This window comes from Plectropomus leopardus, chromosome 18 (assembly GCF_026936395.1).
Source record: "Plectropomus leopardus strain MGB_pleo_1.0 chromosome 18, ASM2693639v1, whole genome shotgun sequence".
Lineage (NCBI taxonomy): Eukaryota > Metazoa > Chordata > Actinopteri > Perciformes > Serranidae > Plectropomus > Plectropomus leopardus.
Window position 1 is genome coordinate 13,924,083 of NC_142193.1, and position 15,574 is coordinate 13,939,656.

The 15,574-nt window shown below is 38.8% G+C and overlaps 1 protein-coding gene and 1 non-coding gene across 2 annotated transcripts; one reads left to right on the plus strand and one right to left on the minus strand.

Moving 5' to 3' along the window:
- The first annotated feature begins 15 nt into the window (after nucleotides 1-15).
- Nucleotides 16-87, plus strand: trnat-cgu (transfer RNA threonine (anticodon CGU)). Its single transcript has one exon. It is a non-coding gene; the product is annotated as a tRNA-Thr (tRNA).
- A 6,564-nt stretch (nucleotides 88-6,651) lies between these two features.
- pla2g10 (phospholipase A2 group X) lies at nucleotides 6,652-13,273 on the minus strand. Its single transcript, XM_042504761.2, has 4 exons — nucleotides 13,166-13,273; nucleotides 10,664-10,832; nucleotides 9,901-10,007; nucleotides 6,652-8,424 (listed from the first exon to the last, which is right to left on the minus strand). The coding sequence occupies exons 1-4, from the start codon at nucleotides 13,200-13,202 to the stop codon at nucleotides 8,276-8,278; spliced, it is 462 nt and encodes a 153-aa protein (XP_042360695.1). The 5' UTR covers nucleotides 13,203-13,273; the 3' UTR covers nucleotides 6,652-8,275.
- Nucleotides 13,274-15,574: the final 2,301 nt, after the last annotated feature.

Genomic DNA, 15,574 nt, shown 5'->3' on the forward strand with positions numbered 1-15,574 from the left:
CAACATTTCAGCGCAGGCGCGGTGGCCAAGTGGTAAGGCGTCGGTCTCGTAAACCGAAGATCGCGGGTTCGAACCCCGTCCGTGCCTTTTGAGCACCCGGCCACAACCAACACCAATGCCCATTTATACGTGGGGATACTCAAATGTGTGCTTCCCAGGCAAGACAAGTTGAGTATCCCTGATCTAAACTATAAGTGCTATATCTTCGGCATTATGGATTTGTGACAAATTCAGAACTACACATTGAAAAGGGATTACCTGCAGGCATTTCTGTTTAGATTGATTTTCCTTGATTTTATGGGGAAATTTTATTTAAATTCATGTTTTACTTGATGACAGGGTCTGTATGGTCTGTAGTCACCCAAGCATTCATATCCATATCAAATAGATACAGTATAGTAAAAACAAGAAAGTCAGCTGTAGTGCAACAGTAGCTCCACAGGAGGCACTGTGGGCCTAACACACTCAGGATAATTCTGATGCATAGAAAGGCCAAATGCAGTCAGTTAACCCAAAATGAGACATAATTCTTACTATTTGCTGGACTGAGAATAGGATTTTGGCCATTTCAATCAGAACAAAATTTTAAATAGTTATGACAGCACCCAAACAAATTAAGTCATATCCTACAAATGGACAAAAGCTTCATACTGGAGTTAGATAGTTTAAAATGGGTTTTTGGACATATGCATTGCCTCCATTTTCTTTAACAAGTTGAAGTGTCTTCATTTATGGTTTTAGCACTTGTAAGTGGGTTTGTCTTTAGCTCAAAAAGATTAAAGATGCTGTTCAAAAATGATTGGAAAAAAATTTTCACATTGTGATAATTGTGAGTATAACCATGTGTCCTCAGTTTACACTCATCTAACAAACTAGTGCAGTTTCCCTGGTAACACTCCATGTTGCAGTATCAATGATTCATATCTGGTTCACGCTGCAGCATATCATTACATCCCATCTGATGAAGTCACCTTTTGTAAACTGATGCATGATGATGGGAAACAAGTGGAAGCTGCTGCGGTGGTTTGCAAAAATCTTTGTCAGCAACATTCACAGCACTTCACTGGTGGATAACCTCCAACTGTCATCACTGTGAGGCGAAATTCTGCATTTAGCACACAAATCAGTACCTTGAAAATAAGATCCAGATGGAAAAATTGCTACTTCTGGAGTTTATTGGTACAAAAGGATATTGTCCTTTACAACACTAGCTCTAACCATGTAAACAAACTCTGTTCTCTTTTTTCCAAGAGCACAAAACAATGGCTCATATGCATTGTGCAGTCAGGCCTTGATGATTGACGTATATTAGTAAGCTCAAACTGCAGTGCCAGCAGCTCATTTCTATGGTAACCTGTATGATTTCTTGCGAATAGTGTCAATGATATTGAAAATACTGAGCCCATGATCCATGAAAGTAATATGGGAAAATCTAAGTACTTGAAAAAAATCCCCCTGGAGAATTTGAGCTTTTCATAGATGACAGATGGTGAGAGTAAAAATAAGGTAAAACATTTTAAAAACCCATCAACTTTAGCCAATATTATTTTTCAGTTATAGCTGATCAAACAGATTCAGAGGCAGTAAATTGGAGAAAAATGTCATCTCAAAAGTAAGTTTACCATAAAAGTACATGTACGTAAGCATATGACACATTAGTGGAAATGAGTATGTTTCATACCTTCTCCCCAAACAAGATTAGGAAAGCAATTATCGAGACCCTTCGAAATAGTTTTGTATTTCACAGCTGCTGTTTAAACTCCAGACATAGAAACAGAGTATGTGTCTGCATCCCTTATGTTTCAATAATCAAACTTTACTTTTTTGTCTGTTTTATGGCGTAGGTGGGGGCTGAGTGGTGCATATTCTCTCTTAGCTCTTTAAAAAGAGCAGAGTTAGAGCTGCCCTCCTAATTAGGAAACAAGCACAATGCAGGAAATATGCAGCACTAAGCAAAACAAGATAAACCCCAAAGAAGGAGCTAATTGGCCAGATGGGGTCACTAAAAGCTAAAGTTTGACTTCTTTACCTTAATCATCATTCTGGAAGTATTTTACATTGTTTGACCAAAGTTCTCATGTTCCTCAACCTTTTTTGGCTGCCTCTATTTTTGCACAATATAAAATAGTGTAAACTCAGCCTCACATGGAATCTGCAGGGAATGAAACAAGCGTCTCGGTCCTGACCGCATCACCACAGTGCTCAAATAACGTTAAAGCAGACCCTTGAGTGTAATATTGCAAATATGCCAACAAAATAAAAATGTATAAAAAAAATCTGTTTATGTTTTGGGACAGTTAGCTCTCAAAATAAAAAGGCTTTCAGCGACCGTTATCTCCGTTTCCTTTGAAATACGCCGGTTCTGACTAATTACTATGAAAGTCAGTGGAATCCCATAGGCTATGAACCTAGCTTACAACTCCAACAAGTAGGTCTAACCCAAGTAACGACCTAGCAATTTCTTTAGCTCGTGACATCGTGGGGTATCCCAAACTAGATAAATACACCAGATATAAGCACAGAAATGCTTAGCTTACTCACTCTTGTCACGACTAAGATATCTGCTAACAAAAAATAATTTTATATAACACAAATTTAGCTAAAAAATCCACAAACTTTTCCTGTGTTTTTAAGCTGGTAGCTCCGTGTCCGTGCTAGAGTTGCCACCCATCCCGTTTTTCCCAGAATTGTTCTCTTTTTTCACCAGCTGTCCTGGGAAAATAAAAATCTCTCCTGGGTAACAATTTGTCCCATTTTTTGGGGAAATTTCAGAAACCTCATTTGATTTCCTTCGTTCTGTAGTCTAGCAATGCTCCCCGTGCTGCTTCTATTTAAAATTGTCTGTTTTCTTTCCTAGTCTATGCGTACGTCACACGCGTGCACCCTAGCGCTCAAAACGGCTCAAGCAGGGAGGGAAACTTGACCTAAGAGAGACAGCAAGCTGAATTGACTGACGTCCGTGCTGAGTTCTTCTTTTCACCAACTTTTGGCGTCTCCATTTGAAATGGGAGGAGAGACGACTGACGAGGAAGTAAATAGAGCAAATACATGCAAGCCACCACGAAAAAAACGCTATACTAGTTACAAACCTGACTGGCCAACACTGTCAGAGTTTGAATGTGTACAGCCGACCCAGGGAGACAATTTTTCCGCCACGTGTTTTGTGTCCGGTGAAAATCTCTGTAAAATATGAAGGGAAAAACACATTGGAAATCCACACAAAAACAAAAAAGCATCAAGCTGTGGTATCAAACAAACAAAAACAGGCAGCCATTGCAACTTGGAAGACCAAAAAAGGTTCCCCAGAAGAAGACAAGATTGCAGCGGCAGAGCTAACCAGTGTGTACCATGGAGTGAAACACGGCCACAGCTACTTATCAACGGATTGTGGCAATAAAGTAAGTTTGAAGATCTTTAATGATTCTACTATTGCCACAAAAATGTCATGTGGAAGAACAAAAAGTGAGGCTTTAGTTCAAAATGTCCTAGCTCCTTACAGCCAGGAGCATTTAGCCACAGAACTGCAAGATGTCCTATGTCCGAATTTTATGTTCATTCTCACGGCACAGGTCGTGGAGAATATCAATATTTGTAATGTGTTTGTTCTGAACATGGTGGTTTATGCTGGTTAATGTTATATTTGTGTTAGTTCGTGGTTCACCCCATAAATGAGTTGGGTGTTACTTTTCATTGAGGCCAGCTTTCTGAAATAGAGGTGAAGTTTTTTCACTCGCTAAAGCAATAACCTTTGACAGGGTACACCATAATTACTTTGTACCTGCACTGTTGTACGTGAAATACAAGTGGTGTGAATTGAAATATAGCAGAGTAATTGCCTTAATGATAAGATCATGACCTGTATATAGGTAAGTTTGTGCAGCATACCCTTCTTAAACTTGATCAAGTATTAGTATGCTTTCAAAAATCACTCTGTTATTACATGTTCATAGAATATTTATAGATAAAATTACACCATCATTTATTTGTACAGAACTTTTAAAACTATGCACATTTAATGACCTTCAGTCCTGAGCATTTATACACATATTTCTACCTTTGGGATTGTCTTTCCTTGTTATTTCTTTTGCAATGTCTCCTCTGCCACCTGGAAATGAAAAGAGCCTTCAAAGAAAAATACATAAAGGAGACTAAAATAGGAGGAGGAGGAGGACAAAAGATTCTGTAACATGCAGTATAAATTGGCAGCATGTCCGAGTCTGCTGTTGGCTGCACACATTGATTTCCTTGTTTGTGTGGGCAGTGGTACTCTGAACTCAAGATAGATTTTTACACAGTAAGTGTAAGGGATTGTGGCAAAACAAACTCATGTATGCACAAACATTCAGGTTGTTATTTATGAATCTGAAATGTGAAACAGACTCCGACACCATACTCAAATTTGCTCGAACAACAGTCAAAACAGGCACACAGATCTTCTGCTGGTAAGAAGTCATACTTTGTTCTGCACATGGTTGTTATTGTTTATGTTGTGAGCTGTTTAAGCCAAGACTTCATTGTAGGCCATCTGGCCCTCGGCTGGGGAGCCAAACAGTTGATTAAAGAATGCAATTAGCATGGAACAGGCTCTGTCAGCTCACTCGGCGGGGATTAAAGAATGCACTCATTCATTGTGACGACCACGCTGTCATGCATACGTGGGACAGACGTTCCTTCACTTACAATTACAAATGTTAATATATGGTCAGATTTTAAGCAGGAATTGTATGTCAGCTGCAGCCAGTGTGAATGCAATGATAGAGAGTCAGGTCACATGAACGTGCAGTCAAGATCCTTAAGACGCAGACACAGACTGTGTGATGGTGGCAGTTGGCAAAAGTACATAAGAGAATGATCCCCCCCCAAAAAAAGAGCTGAGATCCTTGAGGGGCCCATTAGCAGAAATAAGTTTGCTGCCAGAGAGCCACTCTGAAGAAAATCTTCATTAACCTTCACAGGCGGCGGAAAAAAGAAAGGAGCAGGAATCAGGCTGCTTTCATAAAGAGTTTCATTGGTTCATGAGGCACCTTCCTAGGCAGAAATTAAATTCAAACCGTGTGATGCAAAGACACATTCAGAGATTTACCATCTTCATTAATTATGACTCTAACTGTCTCCTCTGCAAATCTGCAATGATACTTATGTTATATTAAAGCATATACTGCAAAAATAATGCACGTAGCAGTCGTGAAGTTACCCATTGGTTAATGGACTCATGTCCCGAAGCCTCGTATTTGGCCGTTTGGCATTTCAGCCATTGCCATGTTGGTTTTTAGAGCCAGAAGAGATGAGGGGGTGAAAAGCTAAGAATTTCAACATGGCAGTCTATAGGGATTTACTTTGACTGTGTTTTGGAGCCAGCCTCAAAACGCTGTTTAAGGCACTGCAATTTTTGCCACATCTGTGTAGGTTGGTTTAAAGGGATAGTTCATCCAAAAATGAAAATTCAGTCATTCAGTCAGTCCACGAAACACTGGAGGTTCAAAGGGAAAGGTGTTGCACTCATCTCCCAAAACAGCTGAAGCAAATGGTGACCAGGATTCAAATATTAAAAAAATACATAATAAAACCACAAAATGTCTCCATACTGCTTGTCCAAAGTAATCCAAGTGTCCCAAAGGCCTGACGTGAGCTGGTAAACATTCAGAGGATATGCATGCGCGGCTGGCATGTCTACCTCAATGAAGAACAGAAAGATTCAGATTACGACATACACAGAGGTAGTGTAACTTCATTCTCTGTTAAGGACACCATTACATAGTAAATAGTGGTTTGCCATGTCATTAATATTCTGATTCACATACAGCTACTTTAAGGATCAAAATATTCGTGCAAGAGAGAGTACAGCCTGTGTTACACCATCATGAATACTAAATAGATCAGGGTACTGCAAATGTGAAGCAATTTTTCAGTTTCCTGAACTCAAACAGCCACTGTACTGATTCATCCTGTACTACATCAAATAAATACATAAATAGCAAATTTTAACACTAGCACCACAAAAACAAGATACTTAATGCATATATAACATTGGGTGTTTACATGTAAATACTTTAAAGAACACATATCACAAGCACACATATCACAGCCTTTATTGCAGTACCATACATTTTTCTTTTATTTTGAAGGGATTAGATGTAGAGCAACAAACAGGAGAGTGGAACTTTGAGCCTTCCTCTCAGATGGCGTATGACTTCCATAACTTCAGAGCTCATACCCACTGAAGGTTGGACACAATCGGGCAAGTGTTTGTGGGCCGTGACCCAGATACTTATTTCCAGTCCTGGACTTTGGACACTGCACCGCCACCACGGCATCATCTCCCATTTCAGTCCACACTCACGAGCGAGGCACTCATTCAACAAAGAAGCTGTGTTTCCTGTGTGAGCTCACGGACGGTGCTCAGCAGCGAGAAAGCTCACTTGAGCAGTGAACATCTGGGAGGGCAGTGTTTACTCTGATTACAGCCGTGGTGGTGATACTGTTTACTGGGTGTCAGAGAGGAAATGAAGGCTTTGGCTCAACAGTGGGACTTTCATCAGTTCGATCCAAAGGAGGTTCCCAAGCCAAACCCAAAACCAACTGCGGTGGAACAAAATAGAGTCTTTTACTGCATGTAAAACATATAAACCAGAGTAAATAACAGGTTGCAAGGAACTTCAATGCATTATTTATTTATTTTTTTTTTTACAAATCTATATCATGAACTGTCATAGTTTAGGCGTTTTCCATAAATGCTTGGTACCTCTAATGTCAGTGTATTTCTAGGTTAGTATTTGTGACTTTGGTACCATCTGCAGGCCAATATCTAGTATTCACATATTACAAACAAGGGAACATCCTGCTGGCGTGATGGAATTTTCTTTTGCTGTAGAAGCATCCCATATTGCAAATATTGTAGATGTGAAATGCTTCTCTTGGTTTAAAAGGGAAAGACTGGCAAAGAGATCACACATGGTCATAATATTATGGGTACATTAGATCACTTAATAGCTATTTAGCAGATGTGGGACATTTTTTGCAAGTCATTTTTTGCAAGTTTCAAGTCTTTGCAAACTAAGTTTCAAGTCAAGTCTAAAGTCAAGACAGGCAAGTTCCAAGCCCTTAACCTTTCTACAAAATTTCCAAAAATCACAAATCTCTATTAAAATTTGGACTTATTTGTTAAAACAAGTTAGTTGGAAATTGTTGTGTCTCCATCTATTATTTTTGACCTGCACATTTTGCATGCTACTGTTCTTTTTGTTGACCGAAACATAGTTCCTGTATGGAAACATAATGATCTTTAGTATAATTTTTTTCCCACTGGCACTCAGTGATGTAATGTTACTCTTTATAATTCTCTCCTGCAACTTGACTTGGACACAGTTGGTTTGGTTCAAACAAAATGGATGTGATTAAATAAGTGTCGACTTCCTGGGAATGGATAGCATTAATGTTAGCTGATTCAGGAAATGAATTGATTTGTGGCACAATATTTAAATAAATACTTTTTTTTATCATGGGGCGTACAGGAAGGAATCAAGTATTTTCAAGTCAAAGGGCTTAAGTGTAACTTATCAAATCAGTTGCTCAAGTCTGACTTCAATCTTATTCTGCTGATTTTACTGGGAAGTTCTTTAAAACAAAACAATTATGTAATGATACTATTAAGGCCTTAAAAGGAAATCAACACGTAAAACTTCTATATATGTTCTACAATAGCAATTACATTTTCATCTGGTATGTCCCTAAAAACACACACAATGCTAGCTGAATATTTCATACTAGGAAAAGGAAAGAAAATGTCACAGTAGACTTGAAGATGGAAAAGCAGAAAAACGTCAGTTTCCCTATTAGCTCACTAAACTTCAAAAAGCTTTTTTTAAACCTCAAAGAAAAGTCAGAAACAAACCCAAAACACAGAGGGTCAACATCAGAGTTATAAATGTCCTGTACATGTTTTAAAAAAACAAAGCCCAGCCATTTGATCTTTCCCTCGCTGATTCACATTTGACCTTCCGCCTGAGCCTTGACTGACTTTCAACAATTGGTTTTAAATTTTTGAATCTCACACAACTTTAATCCTTTTTACTTTCCAGGCAATCATCATGTGTCAGAATGTTGGTGTTCATTTGTCTTTTATTAAAACAGCATATTTGATATAAACATTTTGTATCATTAATAAAAAAAATCCAATATAAGCCAAATAGTTTGACTATTTTACAGCAATGCCATCACCATTATTACTGCAGCATGTTATATTTACAAAAGGCGCACAGGACATACATTTATCGTGTCAGTAAATATTACACATTGGATGGTTGTGACCACAGAGGAAATCTGGCCATAGGGCATATTTCTGGATGAAAGGTGCTTTTCGCAAACATTTGGCAGCGTCTCTGTCACACTTGCACAGCAGCTTTTCACACTTGTCCTTCAAATTATCTATAAAGAGGAGAAAATAAATGTCTTGTTTTAGTTACAAGCTGAAAAGAGGATCTTACATATGCATGTTTTTTTGTCAGATGTTAAATGATCGTGATTACTTTTCCTACTGCTTGCTTCTCGGTTGTTAGCAAGGTTTTTATTTATTTTGCCTCCTAATGGTCAATTTGGTGCAGTTTCTTTGCAAATGAGAGACATTGGGCTACTGAACAGTAGTTATAGATATAATGAAATATTTTTTACACTGATTTATTAAAAAAATATCATAAACAAGCCACTTCTTTGGTACCTAAATGTGTGACCCACCTTAAGTCTGTTGCTATTTCTGTACAGAAATGAATGTGGTTTATGGGGGCTTAAAATACCACTAAGTATATGTTATAAACATCCCACCCTTACCCTCCAATTAAGTACATGCTAACTATTTTCATGGATATTTCTAAATCACACACAGCCCGATCTGTCTTACTTTTTATTTTCCTATGATAATGTGTTACAGAGTGGGGGAGAGTGGGGTCGGTTGGAACGGGTGGACAGTAGGCACAGGGCCTTTTTAGCAAGTTTGAAGGAACTATTCTGCCACACCTTCTTCGCTCTCAACTTTAATTTGGTGACCTTTTGACTATTCCTCAAATTTTACTAAGAGTTTTATAGTCTACAGCATGTTAGTAAGTTTTTGGGCTGTTTTGTAAAAACATATCTTTGGAAAGCTAATTTTCTGGCCTATCAGTTAATGCTAATTTTAGCTGGTAGCCAGCACAAGAGTCCAATATGTGTATGCTATCCCTGGAACGGTTAGGAAAGTTAGGTGGTTGTGAAAGTGTTGTAAATTTGGACAAAATTAACAGAGAGGCATTTCCTAATTGAATAAGACCTACAGTGAAGTCACTGTGGGAGTATTTACTGTAAGAACTACATATAGGCCTACAATTATACCCCTAAACATATTTTGAATATGAAAGGTTCAAACCTTTTTAACTCAAGTTGTTATCCCCCAAATTTTATTCTGCAAAATGAAACAAACTCAATAGTCAAAGTAAACCTATAAACTACATATAGCCTATGATAACTACATTGAGTTGATAGATTTCACTGAACAGACTCAAAAAAATCAGCCAAATTCCATATCTCAGTCATTTATGAAAATATAATAATTTTATAAATGTTTTCCTTTTTTCTGAAAGAAACTTGTGAACAAGAGACATTGTAAAGGTGTTCAAATTTTTTACTTTTTAGCCCAGAACAATGTGTTTCAACCAACCCAACCTGCTGTCCCAACCATCTCTGGGAGGCTGAATTTTGGGAAAATGCACTTCTTGTACATTTAAAAACAAAATGTTACAAAAATGTTCGAATCAACCTTGCTCTCCCCTACACAAAGCATAATATATACCAGTAAAAGAAGAAAGAAGCAGCTTTTTTACATTCAGTACAACAAAATATTATGTATGCATAAGTGATAAAAATATGCAGTACCACACTCCGCTTTCCTGTCCTCACACGTCCAATGATACTGGGCTGTTTTGGTATAGCAGCCAAGGCGTTCTGCATCTCCATAACAGCAATCATGTCTGTGGCAACACCTACATACAGAGAGATTAACGGCATGATAAATGTTTTATTTTGAAGGCTGAACTCTAGACAAGGCAGGGTCAAGACAGAAAGCATTAGGTGGGTTCAGTCCCAGCAGCGTGGTTTAAATCACACCACGACTATTTTAAAGGCAGGGCAGGATCGCCACATGAGTTTTCACAACAGATAGTTAGCAGTTAACTGGTTTGAGGGGGTTCAATGTCTTGTGGTGAAGAAGGAAGAGAAGGAGACGGCAATTAGGATTTGGGTGTGGAATTTTTGGACCTATTTGGAAGTACCCATTGGAGCATGTGAGTCTGCTGAATTTGGAAATCATCATCCCCTCCTTCCGTCCCATCGCACAGCATTTGTGGTTCAGTCGACTCATTCAGAAACGGAAACTGTGTCTACACTTGCAGGATGGAGGGTGACTGAGATGACATAATGTGTGCACATGATCCATGGGGAGGAGGGCTAAACATCACCATTGCATGCTAGATTATATCTTTGCATCACATAATGTTTAGGTGGACCATATAGAGTGTCAGCTCAATGTTTACATTTTCGCCCACACTATCATCAGGTGTCCAAATCCTTGTGAAAATAAAAACAGGCTTGGCAGTGTCGTATTTTCTCAAGAAAAGTGTGATTAAAGCTGCTTCCTCACCAGTCGGCCCTGTCTCTGGGCCAGCCTTGACCACCCAGTCCACAGTAGCATCCGTACATCATGTACGCCAAGGCAGATCTCCCTGTGCTGCATTTAATAGCTCCCGCCAACTCCAGTAACCCTCTTTTTGTCCGCTGGGACCTGCGTGTCGCCGCAGACGCCACGGCCACTGCAAAGAGAAATAAAGAACTAAAGAGGGAAAACAAACTCATCTCTCATCTTGTAACCACGTCTCAGTTTCTTTATAACCATACTATTGTGTAGTATCACTGTCCTGTTGTTGTTGTTATGATGACACTCAGGGGTGGCCATATTTATTTTATGGTCTTGTGTTAGATTGTTCATTTGCTTTTGTCCATTAGTTTTGCACGTCATAAGAAAGTCTCAAATTTTTGCACTTAAGTCCCAAGTCAAGACTGACATGTCACAAGTTATGCCCCAAGTCTTAAACTTTGAGTTTTGAGTCCTAAACAAGTCAAAATCATAGACTGTAAAAATAATGGACGTAGATACGTAGCTGGTGAAGTTACCCACTGGTTTATAGAATGCATTTTGAACTCTAGAGGTCAGTATTTATGCCATTGCCATGTTGGTTTTTTTGAAACCAGAAGTAGCCATATTTGGGTGAGAGGTTGGAGCTGTGGAAGAGGGAGGGGTGGATGTGACTGAGAAGCCAATCGGCAGACAGCCTGTCACTCAAAGATGCAGGTCCTTAATTATACGTATAGCTTTAGCATAAATAAAGTGTTAGCAGGTGAGTTATATAAGTAATATATATATAAGTTACATAATACCTGGGCATTGTAACAACGGTGTCTATGGGGACTGGCTTCTGGGACCAGCCTCAAGTGGCAATTCAAATAACTTATTTTCAGCCTCAGAGGTTTGTCGCTTGGCCACAATGAACTCAACAGAGAAAAAATATGTTAAAATTCAGTTCAGATGTAACTAAGCTAACTTTAAGTATCAGCTCATTTGCCTTGGCTTACTGTTCTTTGTGTTAATTCAAATCATGAACGAAGTTGGAAGTTGTTGCATCTCCTTCTTTGCATTCTGCAATTTGTGCCACTTTTGTGCAAGAAGAAAAATATCTTTGGTATGATTTTTGCCGACTGACACTCAGTAACATAGGATTACTTCTACATCGCTCTCTCCTGCATTTTGACAGGATGCTTTTGTATTGGTTCAAACAAAGTGGGGAGTTGAGAGTTGACTTGCTGGATATGGTAGTGTTTATTTTAGTGGTTTAAAGAAATGAACTGATTTGTTGCATACTTTTGAAATAAAATACTTTTTAATCGATGGGTTTTCAGGAAGGTATCGCATGTTTTCAAATCAAAAGGCTCACGATGAAGTAAGGTCACGAGTCACTGCAGTTAAAGTCAAAGCTCAGTCGCAGGTCTTTTCTAAATTTGACAAGTCCAGTCTAAAGTCATCAAATTTGTGACTCCAGTCTAACTCTAGTCCAAGTCATGTGACTTGAGTCCACACCTCTGCCCTCTATATACTCAATGCCAGTTTATTATGTACACTTCACTGAAAATAATGCACCCTGATATAACAAATCCTGCAATAGAGTCTAACTATGCTCTCTCTCTTTCCAGGGCTGCAGACCTGTTGAGGTTAGGTTCAGTTATTCAGCGGTATGGGACACACATAGGCCCGGCGTGCCCCGTGCATAAACCAGAGCAGCAGCCACTCCTTAGTCAGCAGATCTCCTCACACCAAACATGTTTACAGTGTGGCTTTTGGTTCCTTTATCCTGATTTTACACCCAGGCAGCACGCTTTCCCTCATCCACTCCCTACATTGTTGACTTTATGGATTCCTCCCATTTATTTGTTTGACTTGTTTAAATTATTTAGTGGTTAATAAATTACTTTATTGTTAGTATAACCAGGTGAAAGCAGTGAAATCTTTTAGAAGGCAGTTTGATGTTGTTGACCTTTGTTGCATTATACACATTGACATGTGTTTCCATTATTTTGCCCAGCCTATTAATATCCATGAAGCAGGCTAAATAAACTCACTAATAAACTGGCAACTTAGTATATCTATAAAGTTCCATTTCTTAGTGGCTACATAATTTAAGAAATCTGGGAAAGCAGCCGACATGAACATTTTCAGTCTGTTTCTTCATATGCCCATGTTTCCACACAGAGCCCCAGTATGACAGTAAATAGGACTGACAGGACTGACTTTACACTTACTCACATCTCACACCTCATGAACACCAGAAAGCTTTGGCCTGAACACCTCAGCTGGGTTTAAACTTGAAATGATGTGAAAGTAGAAAATGTTAGAGAGAAAAATAAGTTTAGTTTGTCTGCTCTTGCTGCCTTAGAATAACACTTTCACTGAATCACTCTGCATATGTAAACACAAGTAGTTTCCCCTCAAGCCTCGAACCTGCACTCCCCATGTGCCCTTAAAATAACTTTTAAAGTCTATGGCATTTTATCATTAGTTGGAGCTCCACTACAAAGTAAATAATAGCCTTACCAGATAACAGGAGAAGTATCCGGTAAAACGCAGTCATGGCATGCAATAGGCAGCTGAACTCCACACCAAGTGTTCACTTACACTCTGTGAGTGCAGAAGTGAGTGGGAAGCTTTTTTTAGATGCTGTTTGAATAATCCTTTGAGCATCACCATTGGCCAAAGGCTAATCCAGTGTTTGTCAAACTGTACGCCCCCTAGAGGAAACAGCCTGAAGGTTCTTCCTCTGAGCTCTGTCGGGGGAGTGTTTGTGTTTGCATCTCCAGAATTTATGCTTCAATAATGTGCGCCATGTATATACCTGATGATTTTTTAAAAAACTTTTCTACATTTGGAAACTTTATGGAAATCAAATAAATACAGGTAGAAATGGAAATATATTTGTCTGTCATTTTAGATGAAATATTCTTTTTGTCTTATTCTTGGACTGATCGTGCACCGCAATATTAAAGAAGATAAAGTTTCTGACTCACTTATTGAACAGCATGTTACATAACAGGCAGGAAGACAGAACACAGTTCAAACAAATTCCACAGACCGGAGTCACTCAGGGTGATCATTTCTAACGAAATTTATTGTTTACACAAAAAAGGGCTGCCCATGCAAAAGAAGGACACAAATATTTTGGAAATTGCTGCTACATGACCTGAGACAACTGAGGAAAAAGGCTGTGGCATTCACTTTGTCTGCAACTATCAGAACTGCGCAGCACTAAACCAATAAATGCTCCTGCAGCTGGTAGATATCATAATGCGAGCTTGGCCATTTTCTCCAGGGCCACATGAAGACATAGAGTGCCCCAGGGATGATGTTTTTAGGCTAATGTGGTAGTTAGCGTTGCCCTGCTTCCATCGGCTTGAAGCCAATGGGATTTTTCCAGCGGATTTTGGATCACTGCAGAAAATAAGATCATCGGCAAACAAACATTCATAATATTTACATATTTTGTACAGCAATTTAATATCCACAAATGAAAATCACTGTCAGGATTTTTGAAGCCCAAATGCAATTACCAAAAGTAAAAAGTTAATGTTAATCTATAAACGAACCACACACTGGTCGTCACCACTATGAGGCAGTAAAGCCATGTTCTCCATGGTTTGGCTTGATGACATTCTATAGTTTCATTTAGCCGCTTGGTAGCAACCGCCTGTTGAAAGACTTATAAAAGCTTAATTAAACAAATTTTAAAAATCTTTGAGTATGGAAAATGCTAGATGAATTAAGGTAGAAGGTTTCAATGAGCTTTACCTGTTGCTCACGCTGCACATTTTTAGTTACTCTATGCAACACAATTTGTGGCTCCACTTCCACTCAACAAATGCACCTAGACTTTCAGATTATGGTAATTACACCCTAATAATATACTCCCCCCTCTATAATCATGAAGACTCCATTCATCTCCTTCCCCTTGTAAATAAACTTGTCAGTGGTGTGAACAGAACAGACCCTCTCTCCATAAAACAAACTGTGGCTATCATTATTGTCTGTTTGATTTACTGAGCAGCACTTCAAGTGTCTCATTTCAGCAGCTGAGATTGTTTATTTGACAAATTGTAGACCTGATCTGGAAATGGCATAAATTGTGTCATATCTTTGGGTTTCATCTTTTTATTATGTTCTCTGAAAGTATATTTTTTTTACCTCTGTTACACTGGGCTCTGTTGTCATTCATATTGTGTTAATGTCAGGGCAGCAGGGCAACTAAATCATAAAAGACACAGGCTGTGGGGTTTTGATAACAGGGGACATATTCACAGTGTTTTTGTGATTCAGTTCCTCTGTGATGCTTCTGCACAATGTGAGATAAGCGCCTCCTCCTGGCAGTTATTGTAGCTGTCATGATGACTGCGCTTCATGAGAGGAGACACTGTGTATCCCCCTGTATCTGATTATTTTCAGCTCAACCTATGCATCGCCACAAAACATCTGGCCGACAGTTAGATCATATCGAGCCAAATGCACCTGATGCAAAAGCCTGAACAAGATACAAAAGTGCAATATATAATGAGCAAAAAAAAAATCCCAGACAATTTATGGTGTCCGATACTTGTTTTCTTGACATTGGCCTCCCAGGAGGCAGAGGATGAGATAATATTTGTATGAGATTGAGATAAACACAAACAAATGATCCAGAAATATACTTTTCAGATTAAATGAGAAACGAGCTGAGTTTCAGGAACAACCAGAGAATTATTTTGATATAAGAACAAACTGAGAGGAAGAAAGTGTTAGTTATCAGTCCAGCTGGGAGTCTGTGCATGAATTCTTCCTGATTAAGACTTAGACATTAACTCAGACCTAATTTGGGGAAATAAACTATGTCAGAAAATAGGCAGTGGCAAGTGGTTGGCTATCTGGCTCCACACTATCTATGGATATGCATTTGCTCCTCAAACCCATTCAGAAACC

Excerpts from the sequence above, each read along its gene's own strand:
- pla2g10 (XM_042504761.2), bottom strand. The coding sequence starts at position 13,202 with ATGACTGCGTTTTACCGGATACTTCTCCTGTTATCTG. Across the intron at positions 10,833-13,165 it reads GATACTTCTCCTGTTATCTG|TGGCCGTGGCGTCTGCGGCG; the intron begins GTAAGGCTATTA and ends TTCTCTTTGCAG. Across the intron at positions 8,425-9,900 it reads GGACAGGAAAGCGGAGTGTG|ATAATTTGAAGGACAAGTGT; the intron begins GTACTGCATATT and ends TCCTCTTTATAG.